Source organism: Nothoprocta perdicaria, unplaced genomic scaffold (genome assembly GCF_003342845.1).
Source record: "Nothoprocta perdicaria isolate Ctin4 unplaced genomic scaffold, notPer1 scaffold_202, whole genome shotgun sequence".
Taxonomy (NCBI): Eukaryota; Metazoa; Chordata; class Aves; order Tinamiformes; family Tinamidae; genus Nothoprocta; species Nothoprocta perdicaria.
The window spans coordinates 1,154,944-1,181,197 of NW_020455228.1; the positions used below are offsets into that span (position 1 = coordinate 1,154,944).

Genomic DNA, 26,254 nt, shown 5'->3' on the forward strand with positions numbered 1-26,254 from the left:
CGGCCGCCGCCACCCTCAGCGCTGCTGCAGACCAGGCGCCGGGGCCGCGGGGCGGCGGCGGGGGCGGCTCGGCCGCGCTCCGTGCGGCTGCCGGCGGGACATGGGGCCGAGGAGTCTCCGCGCCCTCCTCCTCCTCCTGCTGCTCCTCCTGCTGCATCTGGTGGCGGGCGCTGCGGAGCTGCGGAGCTGCGAGGATGCCCGGAAAGTTTTCCAGTTGCGGCAGCTCGGGCCCCTCCGGGGCTTCCCGCAGGCGCCGCGGGCAGGTAGGGACGGGACGGGAGGGGACGGGACCTGCCGCTCCTGCGCGGCCGCGCTCGTCGGGCCGCGTTTGGGGGCGCGGGGCCGCCTGCTCCGGCTGCAACTTTGCTGGGCAGGAGGTGCCTCAGGCGGCTCCGCACTGGCGCTCGGTGTGTGTTAAATTCCAGCCCTTTCCTCAGGAAAGGGGATGCTCTTCATGGGAAATGGTCTGAGCGAAAAAAAGAGAGTTCTCCAGCTCTTGCCCCTCGTGCCACCCTGTGTGCGGTGTTGCTTGCGGGATGGGTGGGAAGTGGCAGCTCGCGGCGGGAGTTCGTCCTGGTCCCAGCCGCCAGCGGCGGGCACCGATCCTGGCGCCGGCGCAAACCCTGCGTGCGGATGAGAGGGGGAACTCGCTGAACTGTGCCTTGCGCGGGAGGAATTCCACTTGTGTTAAATGAGAGCGATTTACAGCAGTGTGAGTTGCAGATCTGCCCGATTTCTCTCATGGGTGTCTGCCTGTGTCTGTAATTACGTGGAATTCCTAGGGAAGTAACATCTTAATGGAATTTCTGTAATGTTGAGTACATCCACTGTATATTTTAGCAGTTAAACTTTTTTAAGTAAATACCAAATCATGTGACAAATTGTGTGTCTAGATGGTCCTTTTTTTTCCCATGAACACCACAGCTGATTTCAGTGGTACTACTCACAAATTAAATGCATGTACCGTGATGTTTTCCCAGTGTTAGAGACCAGACTTAGAGTATCAATTGCCTCCTTTTTTTTTTTTTTTTTTTTAATCTTTTTTAAGATCTGTGTAATGCTTTTTTTAAACCCTGCAAATTGAGGAAAAAAAGGCTATGTTTATTCATTTATTCAYTTAAAAATTTAGCCTTCTAGTGAGACTGGTTTGTAAATTGTGTACTGTAGTATTAAGTATGCAAAGTTAATGATAGCTGTTAGTTAGAGTTAACTGTATTCCCGTTGGTGAAACATTTAGCATTTATTGTATGTTGTCCTTAAATACTTTATTTTAATATTCAACAAAAAAAAAAAATATTTTGAAGGCCTGAATAGATAAGAGTTCTATCCAAATTCCGGTCTGGCCCCAAACCTTGACAGTGGTTTACATTTTCTGTGCTGATTTTTTGTGTGAATCATGTCATTTGGAACAAGGGCGCCTCGGTGGTAGCCGAGCTCTCTGACCAAGGGGAACTTTCTTGGCCGTAGTGATTTACTGCCCGTGAGGCAGCACCTGGTCTCCGTGAGGAGGGGGAGGAAACAGCCAGTGCTTTGATGTAGGTGCTGCCTCTGCTCTCATGCTTTCTAGTTTTCCCTCTTCACCTGCCATGTTTTTATAACACCGCTCTGATTTTCTTCTTTTGACTTCTCTGTTTCCTGTTGCTGTCGCCCAAACTGGTTTGGAATTATAAGAATAATGAGGGATTCCTTTCCCTGCCGCTACCCCCGCAAACAGGGGTCWGCGGGTGCTGTGTGCGACTGTCGAACAGTTTTTCTCTTCCTAGGAACTGTCCTGCTCAGAGCAGGTCAGGAAAGAGCAGCCTGCGATGAGCTGGGTGCCAAGACTTTCACTTTGAGTATCTCTTCTCTTAGAGGTACATGAAAGAAATAATTGTGAACAGTAAAATCTCTTCAGAATTGGAGATGACAAGAAAATGGGGGTTAAATGAATATTTTAGATGCAGAGGTGATTAAAGATRCTTGTAGGATAGAAACATAATATGAAGAGGAAAAATATGTCACCTTCATTCTTTCCGTGTTGAACTTCTACATTATTCCACCTTAAATGGAAAATGTTTTAAAACCTTTTCTGATGACATCTGGAAGTGTGTGTGTGTATATGTTAGATATATTTGAAACAAACACTTCCTGTAGTGTCTRCATGTTAAACAGACATCAAAGCTGTCCTTATAGGGCATAGTTCAGTTGCTAAAATATCAGGTTCTGGCACAATTGGAGGTTCCCTGGAGTCTCTGGGATAGGAGAACAGGGTGGCGGGCCCGATCCTGGGCCGTGGGAGACCTGCATCTTTCTGGGGTGGCAGCAGGAGGCCGGGTGGGGGTCTTGGCGCCTTGTGCACTCGCTGTGGGCAGCGGGACTGAACGGTCACTGCTGTCACGACCCGGCTACCTACGAGTCATTCTGCTCGTCGGACATTGGGTGTCAACTGCGGAGCGGGCTGAGCCCCCTTGTTAAACCGTGTTACCCGTGTTTCATTTATTGTAGTGGGAGCTGAGACCTGCCTCGTGTATGGGGACCCTCATTTCCATGTTCTGTGCTGGATTACAGCCCTCGTGTCGGGGGGGATATCTTGCAGAAATGGTGGGAATAGTAGTTTGAATTTCTTTGCAGTAGAAGGCTGCTTTTGTAGTCAATGAAATTACAGGAAGTTGGCTTATTTGGTTGTTCTTTTCATTGTGCACATTCAAATGAAAAGCTGTAGGATTCTTCTGTATTTTTCCMCTCTCTTTTTAGTGGTAATAAAAATTAAGCAGCATTATGTCTACAAATCATGTAGACTGTTGTTCTGTTCTATTCAGGGACTGCCACTTGTCCGTATTTTGAATATATATTATCTCGGACAACTGTGTATTATATTTTATTCAACTATTAGTTTTGTAGTCAGTGTATAGAATTCATATCTGTAAAGGAACAAGAATACCTGTATAGAAGAACGCATGCATGCAGAAAAGAGTCGTGAAGGTTACAGAAGCTGAGTTTGTATTAAATTATCATTCACATAACAGAGGATATTGTYGTATTGAAATGGGCAGAAGATAAACTACTACCTTTGAATTATAAAAATAAGATTTTTATTGCTTCTGTAGCAATAGGGAAAAGAAAGTCCAAATACTGCAAAAATTGACCAAGCATGATGATTTTTTTTGTAAAAATGACTTGTTAACTGTAGTATATACTTGTGTTCAGCCATCACATGTTATGTTGAAATCTTTGTAATTTACTTAGTCATTTTAAATATCTGTTATCAGAACACTTTTTTTTTTTTTCCCCAGTCTGGTTCTGTGCCAGAAGATTTTAGGATTATGTCTGTTTTTCTTGGTGGTGGAAGAAGATTTCTTTTCTGAATTCTTTCCCTTAGACTCCGTGGAACAGTGGAGTGAGATGAATTATAAACTTGTCACCTCCTTCCCCTCACCTTATTGAGGAAGAGCTCCCAACAGATATCAGTGAAAAAGTCAGGCTTCTGTTTATACCAAAAAGCTGAGTTGCATGGTGTATTGAGAAATGTCACATTTCTTTGGCTTGTGGATCCCATCAGTTMCTGATTAAGAAGAAGATTAAGTGTTGAAGAGATGTTTGTCCAAGCTCAGCAGAATTTTTTTTTTTTTTTCCGGAATAATTGTCTTGGCTTACTTTCAGCAACCTCTGGGAGGTCATGCACATAGGCTTAGGAACAAGAAGCAGAGTAAGAAAAATGAAGATTATGTGATAAGTATAAACTTTATGGCAAAGCCCTTTTGGATAGAGAACTGTTACGCATGTGAGATGGGATAAATGAGGCAAAAAACCCAAAAAACTGTACTGGAAGGATGAGATAGTCTTTGAAGAAATTAGTGTGTAATACTGTTCTACTAATTCAAGTTCAAGTATTCTTGCTAATTCAGGTTAAACAACAGAAGTGAATTTAAAATCTGTCAGATTAACCCAACTCTGAAGTTTTCTTTAGATTTTGGGGTATATAAACTGATTAGAATTCTGGTCTTATTTATTTTAAATTTCAAATTAAATTGGGTAATTCAGGTAAGGTAAGAACTCAGAAAGATGATTGATAAGAATCAGATTTCCCAGTGTGTGTAGAAAACTGGTAAATTTTGCTGAGGATAAGAGATGAGTTGTTTTGTTTTGTTGCATATTGATGTTTCTGTTTTTTTTGTTGTTGCCTATTACCTCATTTATGTGCGTGTGTGTGCTTAGACATACATGTGTACACACATGTGTATATAGACACACACATACACACACATTTTTATATATGTGCATATGTATACATTGTTGGTTCCTAAATACAAGGAGTATTTCTCACCTGGACTCATGAAACAAGAAAAAACATCTTAAAATGTTTAGGATTTAGAAAGAGGAAAAAAAAATAAAGTGTGATTAGCTGTACAGCAACTTTTCTGTATCTGCCAGTAAGCTTTCTAAGTCTTCTAGGATGTCGGCAGTCCCTGGAAGCCTTAGGACCTGACCAGGTATCAGAACATGAGGCATTGTCTATCGCCCTAAATGAGGATAGGGGCCAAATCCCTCTTGTTTTTTGTTTGTTTATTTGTTTTCTTCTGTACRTGGTCTTGAGATGTGGCATGAGGACACAGAGGGCCCTGTGCCCTGTTAGGATGCCTGAGAGTAGGAGTAGGRTCTCGGATGATGTTAGGAAGCAGCCAAACGTAATGCAGCTTTCCATATGGTGCCTCTTGAAAACAGTGCCTGAAACGCACTGTAACCTGAAGTGCAGCTGGACACTCTGCTGGGAGGTCGTGGAGCCGTCTGGGCAGAGGCTCAGCACGAGGTACCCGTGTGCRCAGTCAGGGCTGAGTACCTGAGGTTCAGCACTACCTAGAGTATCTCTGTACTAATTGAGCAGTACAGAGAGCAGTGCTTTTTTGTATGGTGATTAATCATAAGTCTGAACTGATAGCTGGGAACAAAGATGAGTGAAGAAATAGGTAGTAAATTGAAAGCTTGAAAAGGACTCATGTCTGATCCAGACCTGCCTATTTTGCGATAAACAGCTGGAATGAACAGTTTCTTTCAGGACATGTGGCATTTCATTGCTGGCTTTTGAAAGGCTAGTTATTCTGATAATCCTAGGTCAATTGGGGGATTTTTCAGATTCAGGATTTGATCTCATAAAATGTTGGTCTAATAGTAGTAACTAGTATTTTCTCTTCCTGGCAGTTAATGTCCTCATCCTGTCACCAGTTGTTTATCTAAAATTATTGGAAGTGCAGGCTTGTAGGATTCAGAACATGGATGAAAMGCCCAGATTCAGTTCAAGGTCTTCTGTAATTAAGTAATTCTACAGCTCAGAATACTTATATTTTATTCTTGCTGAAGACTTCTGCAACCCTTGGATAATTTCCTGTTACAGAATTTGTTGTAGGCTGCAGCTACATATGTTAGTGCATGTTTATTGCAGGCCAGGTTATTTCAGTTTTTCTTCTTATGTTCTTGCTTAAAAAAATATAGTTGAAGTGTAAAGTCTTCAGAGTTTGCTACTGAACAGCTAATGTCCCTTCTGGAGCTAAAGATGTTTTCCAGCCATATGTCAATATGACTGGCTATTGACGAAACAATTCTTGTGGRGAATAGGAAGATTTTGAGATGTGAAGAGACATAAAATAGTTCTTTTTTTTTTTTTTTTAGTGTTTTTAGTTTAGTTGTACAAGAATATATTGACCTGTTTCACTTGCTGTTGCACACATGCTCTTATAAAGCATAGTCCGTAAACTGTGGCTTGTTCTGCAGCTTTATAAAGGAACAGATACAAAGCTCTGCTGTGGATTTTGAGCAGCCACTCCATTTTTAGTCATTTGGGTTCTTTTACATCTTGAATTGTTAGTTTTCCCTGACCATTGAAAGCAGCCGTATTTAATGATTGGGAACAGAAGTAGGTCAATAAAATGTACTTTGTATGTACGTGATTAGCAGTCTTAAAGGAAAAGCAGGGTTCTCATAGCATTGGGAATGATATCGATGWTAAAAAGATGTTATCTTTAGAAAAGTAATATTCTTACTCCTTGTTTTTATTTTATTATTTAAGAATCTTCTGAAACTGTGAAACAAATACTTGCTATTATTTCGAGTTTTGATGAAAGTCTGAATGCTTTCTTGACACTATGCAAGAGCCTGTGACAGATTTACTTTAAAAAGAATCATTAGCTTCTGCTTCATCAGAGGGAAAGTAGCCAAAGCTTTGAAAGCTGAGGAGCGCCTAACATTCAAAATATTAAGCACAGTTTGAATGAACTGAACAATGCATGTGCACAGAAAACTGCAGGTGCACAGAAAACTGCAGGTGAGCAGATGCTCTGTATATTACATTTTAGTTGTTAGCAAATAATACTTGTGTGGTGGCTACTTTACAAATTGGCAAAATAAGGCACAGAGGTATAAAAATCTTTTTGGCAAGACTTTTTCTGATCTGCATATTAAAAAAAAATATGATTGAAGACTGTTGCTTCTGAAAAATCAAGTTACTGTTTACCTATGTAAGGGATGCATTTCAGGTCAATAGCAGAAGCAGGAGTAGTGCAATTTCTAATTTTTGCTTGATTTGACAGCTCAGTTACTTCTAATCTCAGTTATGATTTATTATAGAGTAATGCTGTTGACCAGAACAATACTATATGCAGTGCTTAATGCTATTAGAGTTCAAGGCAACCTAGTAACAGCTTTGTTGTTTTCTCTATTTTCAATTTCAAGCAGAGGGAGGTCATTTAGATGTAGTTACTACCAGCCAAATTTTGGAGAGTAAGGCAAATCACGGATGGAACTGAGTAAGAGTGGTATCCTGAAAAACAGAATTCACTTAACATGTCATATCTTTTGAAAAGATATGCAGTAGTGGATTTTTTTTATTATGTTTTCAAGTACTTTGTAGGAAAGAGGGGAAAAAMAATAGTTCCAAATACTCTGATGACATTTAGGCCTGTATGCAAGTGGGAATAGTGTGAAGATTGTACTGGGGAAACTGTTGTAATGCACAGTATTGGTTTTCTAACAGGTCACTCCTCAAAACTGCAAAACTTGACATGAAAACAGCAACATGAAAAAAAAAAAAACAACTGGTATCTAGTTGTGAGTGCTTTTTTTTTCATCTGTCAGATGACTTAGGATCTCAGTTTCTCAGTTTATTGTGAAACTTAAAACTCCTCTATTGTGGCACACTTAGATTCACCCCACCTGGCTCCCCGAGCTGTTCTTTTTTTGTCAAGATTCTTCAAGAAATCACAGATCCAACCGACTTTGACTATTTTGGCTCCTCTCCCTTCTTAGCCCATCTCTAGGCATGGCGGCTTGGGAGACCTCGTTGTCTAAGATTGAGGCAACAAGGAGACTGAATGCTTCAGCCTTATCTGCATCCCTCGCCTGCTATTCTCTTGTTTATTCTTTTACACTTGACTGCTAATGCACGAATTMTTCTTGTCCTTATATTTCTTGACAGATTCAATCCCGGTTTAATTTTGCCTTTCCTAGTATCATTTCTGCATGCTTGGACAACACTTCTGTATTCTATCATGTAACCTGCATCCCTTCTACATTCTTCCTGCACTGAAGCTCAATCATGAATTCCTTGTTTCTCCCACTTGTTGGAGCGTATGCTTGGATGAGAAATTGTTGGATTGCTGAATGAGAAATAATACTTAAAGATTTGGCAACTCTCCTAAGCAGCCTCATCATTCAGAGCTGCCTCCTAGCTGATCGTGTCTGCAAGTTCCTAGAGTAAGTGGCAGTTTGCTTGTATGAAGTCCAGAGTATGTACTGTGCTACCATCCATCTTTGCTCCCCTTGGAAATTTTATCTCCACTCTTTCATGTTCATTACACCCAACACTATTTCTACACTGTTATTACACCTACCTTGACTASATCCTCATCCCTGAATATCAATCCATAAGATCACCATACCTAGTTGGCATGTAGTCCAGAGCCTCTATCAATCCATCAGAGCACTCTGGCTGTTCTCCCCATGTCTTAGGTATCTCAGCAGTGTAGTGGTTCTGCAGACCTCCAGCTCTTCCTCTTTGTTTCCTGCTCTTAAAGAAGTTGAGAGCTGCCAAATCTGGTGAACTCCGGGACCTGGGGATTCTTCCAACTTCTGCAGCCCATCCAGGTGCAGTGTAAGATGCAGGACGTGTGTCTGTCCCAGCTCTATGGAACCTGCAAATGGGTCCAATTACTCAGCCTGTAAGGATAAAATATAAACAGATATCCCAGGCGTGTACATACGTGATGCAGAGGACATTTATAGGGCCGGATATACAGACTGCCAGAGCCTGAGCACTGCCACAACTAGCACCCACGTACGTTACTACTTACTACGTTACTACTTAGAATATAGGTACAGGCAGCCTGATCTGGTTCCTCCTGCCTGGCAGCGCAGGGTTAAAGTTCACTTGTGCAAACAAACTCCCTTGCTGGCACAGTTCACAAGCACATGCACAGATCCATCAAATATCAGCACCACCTCTCACTTCRCCTAATAGCCATGCCTGGTTCCCCTTACTCACCATGCTGCTCTCCTACTTGCTGACTCGTTCAGCTTGATGCTCGCCAGCAAACAGATGTGTGTGCTCACACACTCATCTCAAAAATCCCCCCACAATTGCATATCTCTTTAATATTAACATGAGCTCTCAGTGTGCCTGATATCCATGCCAGCCCATGGGCCCCTCACCCACCACTGGCTCAGACCTTGAGTCTTTCCAGATGCAAGTCTCTTTGCTGCTTGATGGCTAGTCTGTCTTGAAGTTTGCTTGTGAATTATACATACAGAAGATTAAATTCACCAGGAAAATGTAAACACACTGAGCTCTTTCCAGTTTCTGTTGTTCAGACCTCTCTCATATAACACATATACCCTGGTGTCTCCAGTTGCTGGTACATAGACATATGGATCTCCTGACCCATGGCCCCCTCTCCCGCTGCAGCATGCACAAAGGGAAGCAGATTACACATTCCAAAAAAAAAAAAAAAAAAAAAAAAAAAAAACAACCCACAAAAAAGCATCTAATAAACAGGATGGAATTTGATGATCAGGCATAGGGCTCAGTCAGAGGAGTGTACTGACTGGCCTTCCTTATGTATTACCCCTTTTAAGTCCTTTCTTCCCTGTTTTCCCATGCTTATTCCTCCCTGATCCAYGCTGATACTTCCCTTTCTGTAATCATCTCCTAACAAATTAGTCCTAATCACACAAACCCCCTCAAGTAGCCTATAGTACTCACATTAGTCTTGTCTTCCCTTCATTTTCGGTTACAAAATTCAGATCAGTTCTCTCCAGGGGTTTGTTTGAGTTGTTCCTGAAAAATCAGTGTCAGGCAGAGGCCAAAATGTTCTTGTCTTCATTATTGTCTTTTAGCACCTGCCTGGTAGGCTTTTGCATCTATTTGTGTTTAATTTATTGCTTTCCTTGTTATTTGTTGCTGCTTTTATACTGAAAAGTCCTTAACCAGATTAACATAATGGGTGTACTTTATTGGTGGCAACTTAATTTTTTTGTTTGTTTGTTTTTCAAGAAGTAGGTCTGATAGTGTTTTGCAGATTAGTGGTTTTGCTTGTGGTGCATATTAATCACAGCTTAGATTTTTGTGAGCCAGGGTTCCTAACACCTGAACTGCTACATATGGTATTGGTAAGTTTGTCTACTCCATCAGAAATAGTGCTAAATAGAAAAGGAACATGTTTCACTGGACCGTTGATAATACACAGGTTACTTGCATAGTTGCTACCTGTTTTAAGCATCTCCAACTATCTTTCCTCAAGGGAAGCCTCTGTAAGGGAACAAACACGTGGGCAGTGTGTCTGTGAGCTAATTTTTGTCATTTGGCTTTCCAGACACAGGTCAATCCCTGTTGGGAGCATTGACATAGCCCATGCAGTCTCCTGTCATCACAGCTTGGTAAATAAAGTATTTATAGCTAATCAATTTTGTTACACTTGCTATGGATTTTTTTTATATAAYTTACATAAATTCAGAAAATTATTTTAAAAGAGATCACTAAAAATGCTCTGTATTTGTCATCACAAAAACCTGAAGTTAAAGGGCACAGCTCATACTGAAAGAAAAACAGGCTGACGTACCCCAGTGTTGTAAAATTATATTGATACAGTGTTTGGTATAAGAATAGGAGGGAATACTGAAGTATGAAAAGAGTAAAAAGGAACAGCAGCATCATTTTAAAAGAAAATTTTGGCCTTCTCTAGAAAGGAGTTCTAATTCTTTTATATTAAAATACACCATTTTGCTAAAATCAACTGTACCACTTAGAGTTTGTGAATAGCAATCACAGAAATAATTTTATTTCTGTGGCTGCAAAAATAAGAGTCTGCAGATTGTAGTTATCAAAGATGAAATATTTAAGAAGGCTTATGAAAATGTGAACTATTGTATTTTGATATTAATGAACAGATTATAGCAATAAGAATAAATGAAAGCAATTTCAAGTGATTTTGAAATACTTTAGCTTAAATTAGATCACGTCACATTTTGTTTCTTCAATGTTCTATGTGAGATTTGAGAAAACCTTTAGTTTCATTGAATTTGTATGGTTTAATTAAAAGAAAAATAAAAAACTCTAAAAGTTAACAACTGTGATGATTCAGCCCTGCAAAATGTAAATGCTTTCCTTTTTTACTAAATAAAATAAATTGAAGACAGTGTCATGAAAATGTGTCATTTTTTATTTCTTGTTTTCTTCTGCAACAAGAATAGAAGTGAGGTAAAAGTAATGACCTTGTTTTGATTAAAAAAATGCTCTTTTAACTGAAGGTCAAGAATTAGAATTAGTTCTGTTAGGAAATCTAGACCTTAAAGCCAAATGGGGATATACTCCTAATACTTTATACTGCTAGGGAAGAGAGGGGAAACATAGCTATCTGTGTATTCAATTGTCACTCACTTTAATCAGTGTTGGGAACTAATGAACTATAGCACCCATCCCTTTTAACATCAGGAAATGAATCTTTGTAACAATAACAGCTAAACCAAAATGTGTGAAATTCCTTGATTAATGGGATCTCAAGTATTCCTCAAGTCATGGAACAAGGAGAGATGGGAGGTAAAGAGGCTATGTGAAACCTGCGTGACAAGATGCTGTAAGTCCTGTTCTCCAGGTCACCTGCTGGTAGGTGGTCTCCCACAGTGCCCTTTTGGCCAGCGTGGCTCTGTCCTCCCACTACTGGTGCCAGAGAGGGCTTGCTGTCTTGATGGGGCTTTGGCTGTGGTTGTCTTGTCCGTGTTGCCTTGTGGCTGCTGCTTGCCCTCCAGGCGCAGCTGAAGCAATTTAGCTGACTGCCAGTCTCACAGAGCACATATCCCCACCATGACCAGTGGGGTGAAGAATAGAGAAACTTAACATTTACGTACATTATGGGCAGTAACACAGAAAAAGAGAAAATGGGATAATAAAAAGAAAAAATGGGAGCATATTGCTCCATTCAGATCAAACTTCCTTATGTTCCTTACAGACTTTGCATCTTCGACTCCTAAACCAAACTCTGTCAGCAGATTCAATGGCATGTGTTACAGGGAAAGAGTGGGTGTTTGTAACCATTGAAGCAGTTCTGTTATACAATGAAACATGCACTTGAATGTATTTCAGACTAGCATTTAAGAGCACAGACCTTCAAAACTATAGTCAGTAAAGAATGTGATAGATCTCTATGTGCTCCTGGAGGACATATAGAAAATCTAATTTTTTTTTTTAATGGTGATTATAGAAAGGTACCTATTTTTTTTTTCAATTATTCATTTATTTCTTAATGTTTTACACTTCAACTACCTTAAACCAGCTTATCATGCCTTGAAAAATATGGTCTTGAAGTGTGTTAATTATGTTCTACCTGCAAATTAATAGTTGAACCTTTGGTATTTTTCTGCTGGTACAAATTGAAATGTTTCATAAGTTATGCTTTTGGCATTGAAAATGTATTTCATACAATTTTTTTTTTCTTTGAGAACATCTGAGTAAGGGAAATGTGTATGTTTGGTGCATCACTGCAGAGAAAAAAGTTAGGAAAAGCATAGTAAAGCTAATGAGTCTTCAGTTTGGTAGTATGTAGTTTTGTTATACTTTTTTGTTATTCTCGTGAAGAAAAGCACAGCAAAGTCCTAGTGTAGACAATGCTTAATAAAATACATTTAGATTAATTTCTTTTTGTTGCTGTTTAATTCTAGTTCAAGCAACTACAGTGTTTCTTCTGACAAATTTGATGGACTTGTGCTTGAAATATTCTGTAGTTAAAGAAATAAGGTAGTTACAAATATTAAACCTCAAAGATAAAAAGTTAAAAAAACATGAAAATTACTGAGAATTATTTTAAAGTGATAGAAAAATAATGCTTGTGAAAGAAGGGTAAATGAGATGAAAAATAATCAGAGTTATTACTCAATCTGCTTTGTAAATCTGGAAGTGTGAAGAACACATGGACAGTCATTGCTTTCAGCATCTGATAAAATAAAGCATTTTGTAAGTCTGAGGCATTAGAGGAATCTCAGTTCTCATGAAGAGCTGGGGGACCAGACTGCTGAGAGAATGAAGACACCTTCTTTGATCACTATTGAAGTATTAGGTTATCTTCTGAGTATCTAGGGAAAATAGCAACAAACTTGTTTAGCATTTCTGTCTGCATAAAGTTGGTGACATTTCAAGGGAAATCCAAGCCTGAAGCTGTTCTGAGTTGGCTTCTGTGTCAGTCTCTTAAGCAAGTGCCAAGCATATTTTCTGACAAAGATAGATGCTTTATCTACAGGCTTTGGACAAGGTCAGGCATGAATGTAACTCATACTGCAGTCTCTAATTTTTTAATAAACATAAGTAGTCCAGCAACATAGGGGAGGGGGTAGGAGGAATGTCATAATTTCATCCAGTTCTTATTCTGATCAAGTGAATTGATGAAATGATGAATTTGTGTCTGACTTTTCAGTTTTTATTTCTTGGGGCCATCTTGAACAAAAATATTCTTTAGTAGGGTGTTGCTGTTACAGAGTCCATGTACAGCTGTATTTAAATAATCAGATATATTACTAAATGAGAGTTTTCCTAGCATTGTTATTATTGCTGGTACTCATGATATTACTATTTTATTATGAAGGTACACTCTTTTGTGGAACACCAGAAGCACTTTTTTTTTTTTTTTTTTAAATACCACACAGTTTTGCTGTAAAATTGCATGTTTTGTCAACATAAGATGAGGTTGTATGACTTACTCTTTTTTTTTTCTTTTGATCTCTGTGCTGATTTGCATGAAGCTTGGGATAGAGAACATCTTGTTAAATAAGTATTTTAAAATACAGAATTTCTAAATAAGCAAAATTAAACCCCTRATTTTCAGAAAAGAATTCAAAGAGCACATACAGGGGAATAAATAAAGAATATAGGAAACTGGAGTTGTTGTGACATTGAAATGTGTCCAGACAGCTTAATAAAATTGTCCCTGATTTTTTAGGGGATATTATTATTATATAATTGTCTTTTTCAACAATAGTGACTTGCTTTTTGTTATAAACAGAAAATAATAGTAACTAAAAAGGCTGAAGTAATTGTGTAAATATTGCTATCAATATAGACATTCTTGATGTTGTCAGGTGTATTGCTGCTGGCATCGTAAAGTATACCTTGACTTGTCTCCTACTGTGATGTGCACTGTGGGATAATTTTTTGGAGAATAAAAAATGAAATTGGAGAGAACTCTCCCAATCACACCCATGTATAAACATACAAATCAAGTAGTAAATACTGCTCGAGGCTTATTTAATTTGTTTTCAGATGGGTGGTATATTAGTCCAGTTTGTTGCTGCAATGTTGTTTTAAAATTCTCACTTAATGTAGTTAATATGTAAATTAATTAGTATTCAGTATGACAGTAAATATATCTAAACATAAGCAAGGTGATTTAAAAAGATTAACAGAAACTTGTACTCTTTTATTTCCATAAACCATATTGACTTAGACATGTTTTGCATAGGGATTGTCCCACGTGAAACTATATATTTTTATATACATGCAGCATACCGAACCCATTCTTAGAAGACTTTCTGTTGACATAGCTGAAATCACTGAATTTTTGATTGGCGTCATGCACCACGGAACTGTTCTCTTCACCCACTTCCCTGGGTAAACTGTCTCTTTCCAGGACCAAAGTTTAGTGAAGCCATTACTGCTGTGACAAATAAGAAAATTACCTTTTGAACTGATACAGTTGTAAATCTTTTTAAATAAATTGTAAGTGAAGAAATCCAGACTTGCATGCGGTTGTAGTTTCAGCTTGCATGAAGTTTCAGCTGTGTCTGCCTTATTTTAAATTCTCAGTGTGGCCGCCCTTAAGCACAAACATGTTAAGTAATTGTCTCGGTTCCCATGAGTTGGTCCATTCCCGCTGCTTCTCCTTTCATTTTTCATGGACTTTTAGCTGTTCTGTGGCCACTGCTATCCGGGCCTCTACCCAGAGAGGCTAAACCACAGCACAGTGTTTGTATATAGTGCTGCAGTTTCTAMATCTGCTTTGGAGTATCCTACACTGGGAATTGGCCTGGGAGGGAAAACGGAATGTGAGGAGGTTTGTCTGCAGTAGCTGTGGGATGGTCCAGGCCTTGCGGGGAGCATGTGGATCTTGTAGAAGGTCAGTGGTGATAAACAGCTTAGGGGAGTCAGTTTGKAGGGCTGGTTTGAATTAAGAGGTTGGAGTCAGTGGGTTTACAAGGCTGAAATCTGGTTTGGGGTGTGTAGGTGGCAGAGGACAGGAGCAAATGGAAGTATTTATTACTCTGAGGTGGTAGAGCAGGAAAACTAGCCTTTCAGTGCTTGTAATAAAATTAAGATTCTCTTTAGTGTTGAGGGGAGCAACTTTGTTTAAAAGTTGACTCTGATCCCAACTTTTTTTTTTCTTTCATGCAGAGTAATTCATACTCAAGTAATAATGTAATTGAATAGACCACCTTTATTTTGCATTTTTATTTTCATTCTTTTACTGAACTGGAATGTCTGAAGATAGKATATCTAAATTTTCACAAGGCAAGAGATTTCCAAAGGCAGCTGGTCAGGGGCTCTTACAAAGTTCATAAGTTTTAAAAACTTACATTACTCAATCATATCTCAAAGTAGGGAAATTACATGTTTTACATTCATAAATGATGAAGATAAACAGCCTTCCAAAACATGAAAGGGTATTGTGGAAAAGCTGCCTTGTAACAATATTTCAGAAATAATATKTCTTAGTATTTGCAGGATTTCAGTGATTTGCATCTGCACTACAATAAAATTTTACCTTTCTTTTGTGATAGTGAAGGTTGCAAGCTTTGGGGCTTGTGGCTTGTGGATATACTAATCGGCATTTCATTGAAAATCACTTCAAAGAGGTTTACAGGGATATCACTTGCCCAAGTCTATTTTTGGCAYCCAGAGGTTACATGCTTACATTTGCATGCTACCATGAAAAGAATCTCAGATATGTGAATTCTGTATGGAAGCAGGATTTCTTACAGTATCCAGTGCTCTTCCTTTGACATAATGAAATTTGCTTCTGATTATGCCTGTGTAATAGATTTATTTCTAGGCACATTTTATTGCCACAAGCAGTTAACTGTATATATGGAGTCCTCTAGAGAAGGTTGTGGAGTCTCCTCCTCTGGAAGTCTTCAAAACTGGCCTGGATGCCACCCTCTGCCCCATGCTCTGGGTGTCTCTGCTGGAGGAGGGGGGTTGGACTATTTGATCTCTATAGAGGTCCCTTCCAACCTTAACCATTCTGTGATTCTGTGAGTCAAACGTTTATCTTTGTAAAGTTGTAACTTCAACACAGGAAGTTCCATCTCCAGATGAGGAGGAACTTCTTTACTGTGAGGGTAACAGAGCACTGGAAGAGGCTGCCAAGGAGGGTTGTGGAGTCTCCTTCTCTGGARGTCTTCAAAACCCGCCTGGATGTCGCCCTGTGCCACATGCTGTAGGTGTGCCTGCTTGAGCAGGAAGGTTGGACTAGATAATCTCTAGAGGTCACTTCYAGCCTTAACCATTCTGTATCATATCACATCAGTCCTCACTAAACTGAATTCATTTTGCCTAAAAGCTCACATCATATCACCTAAAGCATGAAGAAGAGTAGATTCTTTACATGAAATGAAGAGAAACCACGAAGTATACAATACTTTGCAGGTTAAAGTGCATCCTCCTTCCACACCTGCATTGGGATGCACAGACAAGGGATTCTCAGGACGGAGAMTACCCAAGCCGCAAGGAGCTATTCAGCAAATCTGCGATCCATCTTCCTGGATTCTGCAATTTTCAAATAAATTTTTATTTGTCATAAGAGTCAATTTACTTCTGTATAGTATTGTAGAGACAAGTGTTCATCTACGACTTCAGATAAATTACTTCTGGTTTATACTCTATACYGTTTCAGGTGTTGTGCTTCTCTAAATGTAATTGCTAAGAGATCTTCTTGGACTTTGCAACCTTTCTAAATATAATGCAAGTGATTACTTCTTGAGGATTGGCTTTGCTGTGTGTAAACAATAAGAATTTTTCCYACGTTGTAGCTGAAGTGAAAACCTAAGGCCAGGGAATCCTTCATTAAGACTGATTTAACCAACACATGAATAAGGGGGCAAACCTTGCTTGTTAAGGCTTTTCTACATAGCTTGAGCGTTTCATAGAATCATAGAATCCTTAAGGTTGGAAGGGACCTCGAGACATCATCTACTCCAACCTCCCCTGCACACACAGGATCACCTCGAGCATGTGGCACAGGGCTGCATCCAAGCAGGTTTTGAATGTATCTGGAGAAGGAGATTCCACAACCTCCCCAGGCAGCCTGTTCCAGTGTTCTGTCACCCTCACYGTCAAGAAATTCTTCCTTAAGTTCCTGTGGAGCTTTTGGTGCTTCCAATACTTCATATATGTATGAATTTTCTTTAACGGTGATGTAAACAGATGCACTTCAGGCTTCACTGTGCTTCACTGTCTCTGCTATTGGCTTTTTTTTTTTTTTTTCTGGTAGACATATGGATATTATCAGATCAGGAGTGACAAACTGGGAACCAAAAATGATCATGGGTAGCTGTTTCAGGTGATCCAAAAGTGGCCACGTAAGACAAGATTTTTATTTTCTGTGCTTTGTGACTGTGAAACACTTTATGTATGTAGACTTTGTTGAAGGCCAACCAAAATTCCACTCTTACAATTAGGAAATAATTTKGTAATGGCATAAAGTGGATCTGATTCATTCTGAAAAAGACACGCCTTAGTTTTGAGAGCCCAAATGTCTTCAGTTACTTATAGTTTATTTGCCAGGCACGGAAACAAGCAAAAACTGCTCTATTTTGAACTGAGAGATGTCTAATTACGCCCAGCTGGAACTGTAATCATTAAAGCTGATGCTTTTTGATACTACAGGTTTTCCTACAYGAATAACATTTATTTTTCTTCTTAGAGGGAACTAAAACAGCTAAAACACTCTAGTATTTATTTGCAGTAGGGAAGGGGGATAAACTAATCTAGTTTGCTTCCATAATATTCAGGGAATGTTTTAATGCCTGCTTAGTATTTAAAACAGGTGCCTTAAAGATGTTGGGTAGAATTTGTTATTCCACATCCAAAATAAACCTACTGGTTTCAGAAGACTTATTGATTCATTTTGGTGTAAAGGGAGTACATTTGAGATAATGAATTTAAACACTTTTCCATCTTTCCAAAATACCRTGATCCAGGCCTCTGTAAGTTAACTACTTTTTCTAAACTTATTTGATCATATTATTTAAAACACCAAATTTGCATAACTAATGAATATTCATACTGCAAGATATCCAAGGCCTCCTTTTCCTCATAACTATCTTGAAATGTTTTATTAGAAGATTAGAAAAAAAATGATTTAAAAGGTAGTAGGAATGTTTAATCTAGTAGAACTAGTTTGATACATGTTCATATCTATGAGTATTTCCCAACCTGTTAGTGATGTAGTGAATCATTATGTCATCTGATATATAGGAGTATGTAGACCTTAGAGAAAAATACAATAAATGGTCATAAAAGATAGATTAAGCACAAAATTAGAACTTAAAAAAGTTATTATGAGAATATTTGTTATTACTTATCAGGACTAGGCTTTTCACTATTGTATTCAGAGTTTAATATTTTGCAGTAGTTAATTCCATCTGGTCCAAGATTTATAGGCAAATGAGCATGCCAACCTTGAACTAGCCCCAGCAGTTCAGTGTTTTAGATGATGTAGAATAAATATTCAATGTATTAMACCCCCATTAATTAATAATATTCCCAGATGGAATAAGATTATAGTCAGGAAAGTGACTTCATATGATGCTTATTAACTATAATAAGTTTACTCTTCTSACAGAATTTTAGCTACGCTTCCATCTGTCTTTTTGTGTAACAAGACAATGCCTTGAAAACTTTTGAGTGTTTCTTTAATGGATATAGAACTGTGAAAAAAATCAGCTATTTTATTGTCTTAGTATATTGCATATTTCTATTTTCYAGTAATGACTATTTTTTCCCTAGGAGTTGATCTCCAAGTTTGTTCTTCTAAAAATCCAACATGCTGTACCAAAAAGATGGAAGAAAGATATCAGACTGCAGCAAGGCAAGATATACAGCAAGTCATTCAAGCAACAAGTGCTACATTAAAATTTTTAATATCTCGTAATGCAGCGGCTTTTCAAGGTAAGTCTTTTGCTTTTATTTTAAAACTTGTTCATACTTAATTTTCATTTTTGATCAGTTTCAGCATGAAATAAAGATATCTCTTAATTATTAGTTCTACCTGATGCTTTTATACTTTCAGACTAAGAGTATTAAATCATGTTGGTGATTGACAGTTGCACTGCTTTGGAATTTGAGGCTTATTTAAAATGTCTTTGAGAAAAATAATAAATGATTCTAGTAAGATGCTTTGATTAAAACTGTAAGCTGCTGACTTGGCTTACCTTGCCTTTAATTCAGATATTAAAGTGCAAGGTGTGCAGAAAGTACAAAAACCTAGTATGTATTGCTAGAAAAGAGAGATTTTGTTATTCTAGTATTTATGTCCATATTCTTTTGTCTTGTTCTATAAGAAATGTATGGGTGATCTGTTTTTGAGCTACATTCTTGGGGTCAAGCTTTGTCCCAGTTTTTTGGACTTAAATAATTTAGAGTTTGGGTTGAATTTCAGTGGTATAAATGCAAAACTGGATTCTATCAGGTAAATTAATATTTTCAGGGGCTGATGGAGGGACATCTTTTCAGCAATTTCCCTCTGTACTCTTGAGACTCCTGTGAATTAAYAATGCATTAGTTAATGCAGAAATTGGCTGTGATCTGGGAAGATAGTAGAGTGAGAATATGTGAAGGAAAGTTTCATGTTTCCATGTTTCTTCTTCTTCTGCTCCATGTTTCCAGACACATGGAGCAGAAGAAGGTGCTCAGGAGTAGMCAGCATGGATTYACCAAGGGGAAATCCTGCTTGACTAACCTGATCACCTTCTACGAAGGAATATCTAGYTGGATAGATGAGGGCAGAGCGGTRGATGTCATCTATCTGGATTTGAGCAAGGCTTTTGACACTGTCCCTCACAGCATCCTCCWGGGCAAGCTCCAAAGGTGTGGGATAGATGTGTGGACRGGGAGGTGGATTAGGAATTGGCTCGATGGCAGGGTGCRGAGAGTGGTTGTCAATGGTGCGGAGTCCAGCTGGAGGCCTGTACTTAGTGGTGTCCCCCAGGGGTCAGTTCTCGGTCCGGTCCTGTTCAACTTMTTCATTAACGACCTGGATGAAGGGCTGGAGTGCTCCCTCAGCAAGTTTKCTGAYGATACCAAACTGGGWGGAGTAGCTGATAGCCCTGAGGGCTGTGCTGCCATCCAGAGGGACYTGGACAGACTGGAGGACTGGGCGGYGAGAAACCTCATGAGGTTCAACAGGGGCAAGTGCAGGGTCCTGCACTTGGGGAGGAATAACCCTGGACACCAGTACAGATTAGGGGTGGACCTGCTGGAGAGCAGCCCCGCAGAGAGGGACCTGGGTGTCATGGTGGACGACAAGTTGACCATGAGGCAGCAGTGTKCCCTGGTGGCCAAGAAGGCCAACGGGATCCTGGGGTGCATTAAGAARAGBGTCTCCAGCAGGTCGAGGGAAGTGATCATCCCCCTCTACTCAGCCCTGGTGAGGCCACATCTGGAGTACTGCGTCCAGTTCTGGGCTCCCCAGTACAAGAGGGATGTGGAGCTGCTGGAGAGAGTCCAGCGCAGGGCTACSAGGATGATCAGGGGCCTGGAACATCTACCATATGAACAAAGGCTGAGAGAGCTGGGTGTGTTCAGCCTGGAGAAGAGGAGGCTGAGGGGGGTCCTGATCAGCGTGTATAAATACCTCAAGGGAGGCAGTGAGGAGGAGGGGGTCGGCCTCTTTTCAGTGGTGGGCAGGGATAGGACTAGAGGAAATGGCTTCAAAGTGAAGCATCGGAAGTTCCACAGGAACTTAAGGAAGCATTTCTTCACTGTGAGGGTGACAAAGCACTGGAACAGGCTGCCCAGAGAGGTTGTGGAGTCTCCTTCTTTGGAGATCTTTAAAACCCGCTTGGATGCCGCCCTGTGCCACGCGCTCTAGGTGACCCTGCGTGAGCAGGGGGGTTGGACTCGATGACCTCTGAGGTCCCTTCCAACCTTYAGCATTCTATGATTCTATGATTCTATGAAAGTGATATATAGTCACATATGCTGAAGGCAAAGTCTTTAGGTCTTATCATTTGTCCATTATTGACAAATATTTATGGCTTTTACCTATTTAGTGGACAAGTATTTATGGCTTTAATGATCACTCAGTTGGGTGGATTAGGATATTAACTTCCCTTAAGAGATTTAGGACATTATCCTTTTGATGGGTCTCTTGTTTTTCAACTGTGTACCTCAAATGATTAGCCTTGAACAGCTGTCTAGGATCATAAAATGGGTAGCAAAGTTGACTCTGTGARTAGGTGTTATGGTCACTGGTAACCRGTAAGATGTGTTTCATTGGTAAAACATGCAGGGTGATGGATTAGTAATTTCTGGAAATAATTTCTGGAAAATATGATGTTGATCATATCATTCATTTTTGAAGAATTAAGAACACTACTGACTAAAATTCAAACTAAGACATTTCAGATTCAGAAATCATGGAACGATGTTGCTGATATTTATTTATGTTTTGAAATCTAGCAACATAGCAAGACATTGCTTTTATGACTGGACAGGGGCCTGAGCAACCTAATCTAAATTCAGTTTTGACCCTGTTTTGAGCAGGARTTTGCTGCAGAGATGTCCTAAGGTCTTTTTGAACCTGAATTGCTTTGTGACTATATGATTATCTCAGCATTTGCCACTTAAAGATGAAACTTTTGCCATTCTCTTCAGCTTTTGATGAAGCTATRCTGTGCTGTGTGACCAGAGATGCCATTGTTTCAAAACAAAAATTTAACCTGAGGCTTGTTACTCTGGCAGCTTTTTAAGTTTCTCAGCAGGATGCAAAAAGTGTGAAGGGGTGTATGGAGAGAGTAGTGTCACAGACTGCTCAGTGCCACTGGATTGCTGCTGTTGTCACCTCTTTGTTTTTGTAGCCTTTTGCTGATGGATGCCTTGACTTAAAAAAGGCTGGATCCAAGTGGATCAAAACAGCTCATGTTTTCTGTCAGTTCCTTACAATAAATAGAAATAGGGAGTGAGCACTGGTCATCTGTGTCTCTCTGGAGATCTTTGGAGGTACGTGTTCTTCTTGCAATAAATTAAGTGTAGAGATCCTAAGTACTTTAGGAAGACTGTATTTGTTCATAAGAGGAACCATCTCTATCTGTATGTTTGTATGTGCTTTTATGCTTGTCATCTGTATCAGTCATATGTGTCTGGGCCTGAATGTTTTATGGAGTCATATTCATTTGAAATTAGAGTCTTCATAAACAAGTGCTGTTTTATATTCATTATAAAACCTGCCAYGATGTAATATTTTTATGGCTTTAAAAGTTCATGTAAATTGGTTGCACTGCACACTCTGCAGACTGAAAAGCTCTTTGTTTAAAGAGGAATTCATCATTGAACACCTGGGTAGAATTATTTAATCCTATGTGACAACTGACCACTCYTAGAAAGAAAAGGCAACTGAAGAAAAGTTTTTATGATTTCTCTGCTACTGTTTTGCCTAGTCGTTCCATATACCAGTGGTAATGACAGTTCTTGCTTTAAAGCACAGGCAGTATAAATCTGTAGTTCTATTCGAGGCAATAGAATATTTGCTTGAAAATTGTGGTTGTTGCTTTGTTAGAAGTTTCTTATTGGTTAATTTTGCTATTGCCTATCATTAATGTGAGGGCTACTGAGAGAATTAGCTTTGCTCCTTGTGAAGGGAACAGAAGAGTTAAGCACAGATATTTTTCAAACTATTGCAGGTAGAAAGTATAAATCATTCTGTTTAATGCTTGGTCTAAAGAATGGCTACTCTAATAATAAAACATCTCCTTACATTGTACTTCAAGCTTAGCTCTTTTGTCAAGTACTGGTATTTAAATAAAGCTGTGTTTTCAGATTTGAAAGCACTCATCATACGCTTTCATCTGACCTACAGTACATGCTATAGTGATTGTTTCTAGCCTTATGGGATGCTTTTGTTGTAAGCTTGTGTTCCCTCCAAAAGAGGAGGGAAATACTTGTCCGCAGTAGAGCTAAGAAGGTGGAAAAAGTTCATGGTTGGGAGTCTTTTAATGTWTGTTAAAATCCTGTGATAGGTGTTGCCTGCTAACAGAAATGTCTATCAATAATTTTCAAATGCTGCAAAAAATTTGGAATCTTTTAGAACATATCAAGTTAAATAATAAAATTGCACYACTCGTGTACTGTTTCTTAGCAAGTATTGTTATTATGTTTTGCTTACCTTTTAGGGCATAGGAGAGTGTGTACTTGCTTTTTCACTGTGAATCTTGATTCAATACATTTGAGAAGTGATGAGACAGACAAGGCTGGGAGGCAGGGAAATTAAGTAGGAATACAATAACATATACCAACCTGGGTATTAAACTGATGATGGGAGATATGAGGAGCAAGAAATTATTCTTCCCTTGGAGAAGGTGCTGTACAGAATTGACATTTCACAGATTCACAGATTCACAGAATATTTAAAGTTGGAAGGGACCTCTASAGATCATCTAGTCCAACCTTCCTGCTCAAGGAGGGACACCTAGAGCATGTGGCACAGGGTGGCATCCAGGCGGGTTTTGAAGACCTCCAGAGAAGGAGACTCCACAACCTCCCTGGGCAGCCTAGAATTCCACTAGAATTTCYATTCTAGTGGAAACCATAAGTACAAATAATTGCTTTCTCCAACATTTATTTTATGCACTCTAGGCTTACATATGTATACACTTGTTTTGCCCAATTCTTAAATGTTCAAAGAGGTTTGTGTTACTCCTTGTGTTACTCCTTTGTGTTATGCTTCCGAAAAAGAATGAGTGTCCAGAGACTGACTTATGTCTATCCTAAGAATTAGCTACTGTAGTAGATGGGTTGCAGCCACACTATATATTGTTTTGTGTAAGTACATTATTTTCCTTTTGCATTTTTCCATTCAAAGTGCGTATAGTAATATGAAGCAATATGAAGACTGCCCATTAAAATGATACAGAATGAGGGCTTGTGTGGCATACCTTGTGAGGATGTATAAGAGGGAGCACAGATACACCATAGCTCAGCCTCCAAATATGTTGGCTTTGTTGAGGCTGAATGAGACATGGATATAGCCCAGGCAGGGGAAGACTGTTGGCAAACAGTTACCATTTGCAGGATTGCATGGGAATTTTGTATCAAAGAGTTGTTGATAAACAGTGCTGCAGTTTGGGACCTAAGGGTAATGAGGGCTACTTAGAGACTACTTTAATTCCGTGTGAAGGAAACAGAGATGTTGAGCACAAGCTTGTGAATTAGATTTCAAGAATCAAGAAATCTAATGCAAAAGTGGATACAATCTGGAATTTTAGCACTGAGATAGTTCTTAGGAAAGTTAAGAGCCTTTTTATTGTTGTGAAGGAAAATGCATTTTAATTTCATAATGATAAGACTTTAAAATTTCTTTGCATRTGAGCAGTTGGTTTGAAATACTGCCTTACAAGAAATACTGTTTTCCAAGTGCTAGTAAACTGCAGTGAATATCACTGAGTCCTCTAAGAGTAATTTCTAATGACTTTCTGCTATTTCTGACARCTAGCAGAGGCAGTAAAAGATTTAAAAATTTAAATCCTCATTTCAAGCTTTTTTTTTTTTTTCTTAATCAGGTGAGGAAAATATCCTGACCTCCAATGATATTTACAGAGGAGTTAACTAGGGCTTGATGCGAAACAATATTAGGAATAGGAAATAGAAAATTAGTGTTTCCACACATGATGATATATCATAGATAATACCAGGCCTCATATAATAATATACTTTACAGCATAACTTTAATGCACACCTTTGAAATTGAAAATCAGAGAATATGTTTGAAATACAGAAGCAGAAAAAGTGACAAAGAAGCAGAAAAAGTGACAAAGAAAGATATCTGGAAATAACTTATGCTTGTGAAAAGGGCTTCCTTCTGACACTTGCTATTGCATATTCAGGACCTATAGCCCTTGTATAGTCACAGCATAGTGCCACTTTATATGTAGGAAAAAAAAATCCCAGAGGTTTATAACAACTTGGAAGAAAACTGACTGAGTCATCTAGGAAGCTGGTGATTCAGAGTGGATAGAGATCCATGTAACAGGTTAGTAGATCACGTAGTCACATTGCTGTTTTTTATCACACAGATAAGTGTGTAACTTTTAAAATGGTGATTGGTGACATAAAACAACATAGCAGCTTGTCTGGTTTGAACAGAAGATTTAGAGGTAGTAAGAATTATGTTGGAGAGTTTGAAAGCAAATGGACTTTGCTTTGTACTATTGTRTTTGTCAACTCCACTATTCTAAAATAGAATTAAAAATGGAATTCTAGATGGATTACAAATGTGGCATCCTGACACCAAATCAGTGGACTTGGCAAGTATGCCTGTGCAAGAAAGCAGCAATAAATTGCATTCTTCAATACAATATTTCCTGACACTTTCATATAGGAAAACTCCGAAGCTTTTATGATGTAAGTTCTGGAATTTATTGAATCATGCTGTCCTAATGCAACTTCATGATTTGCTATGAAGCTATTACTACACAATAGATCAATGTCTGCTTTAATCTAAACCAGAATTGATTAAGCCAAGTCAAATTGTTATATAATATTGTTTGAGGTCACAGTACAATTATTACATTTAAATATGATAGCCAAAATACATTTTGAACTAGCAAACATGTTGAAAACTTCTGAGTGGCGTTCTCTGGTAGCATAGGAAGCCATAACAAATAATGGAATATTTGTTAATTCTTSTAAACCTAAATCTGCCCTGGCACGAATTCAATTGTTTTCCATTTGTGAATTTTTCTGAGGAATGATTTGAAGATCAGCAGCCTCTTTCAGCAGGAGCTGCTGCATCTCACTTATGGTTTCAAATGATACATTGCCCTCTAGATAATTTGCAATGCAAATAACTCCTTTGAAGTTCTCTGTCTCTGCTCCATAATCCTTTATATTTAAGATGTGATATAAAAAAGCTAAAATCTAAGTATATGTGAATCTCAACTTTTGTTAATTAAATGAAAGTGAATGATTCCATTCAGAGTCATAATACTAGAGAGACCGAGAGACCAAACTGTCAGTCATTCAGCTATTATACTGAGGGATGAGGATCTCAGAAAAGTCTTTGGGTCACCAAAGCTGTGCTGCTTATTTTCTGTTACTGTACAGTGCATAAGCAGTATGCTAGTGTAAATTAGAACTGGACACAGCATGTCTGTGTAGGCATAAAACATGACATTAAGGGACTGCTACAAGTGCAGTAATCTGGAGATTTAGATTAATACTTAAAATTTCATTATTAATCCTCAGTTTTATTTCTGCATTGCAAGCAAGCCTTTTATCATTCTAGAAGGTTATACTTCTATTGTATCTTATTCTTGTCTTTAGATATTTATTTGCATAGGTATACGGTCTGCTTCAGCCATACTGTATTTCTGCAGGGTATATAAACATGGACTAAGCATCTTTTATAATAATTTTCACCAAGTCAGTCTTTTTTTTTTTTTTTTTTTTTTTACTCGGTATTCGAACTGAACTAGTGACTGGAGTTCAGCTGTAGTCTCTTCTAGTCAATTAATTGCACCAATTCCTGAATTACAA

The 26,254-nt window shown here is 38.8% G+C and overlaps 1 protein-coding gene across 1 annotated transcript in view; it reads left to right on the top strand.

Moving 5' to 3' along the window:
- Positions 1–100: 100 nt before the first annotated feature.
- The window catches only part of GPC5 (glypican 5), a 224,357-nt gene continuing 198,203 nt past the window's right edge, over positions 101–26,254 (top strand). The window contains exons 1-2 of the mRNA XM_026038138.1: positions 101–263; positions 18,512–18,673. Of these exons, the coding sequence (XP_025893923.1) occupies positions 101–263; positions 18,512–18,673 (325 nt within the window). The remainder of the gene's footprint in view (positions 264–18,511; positions 18,674–26,254) is intronic.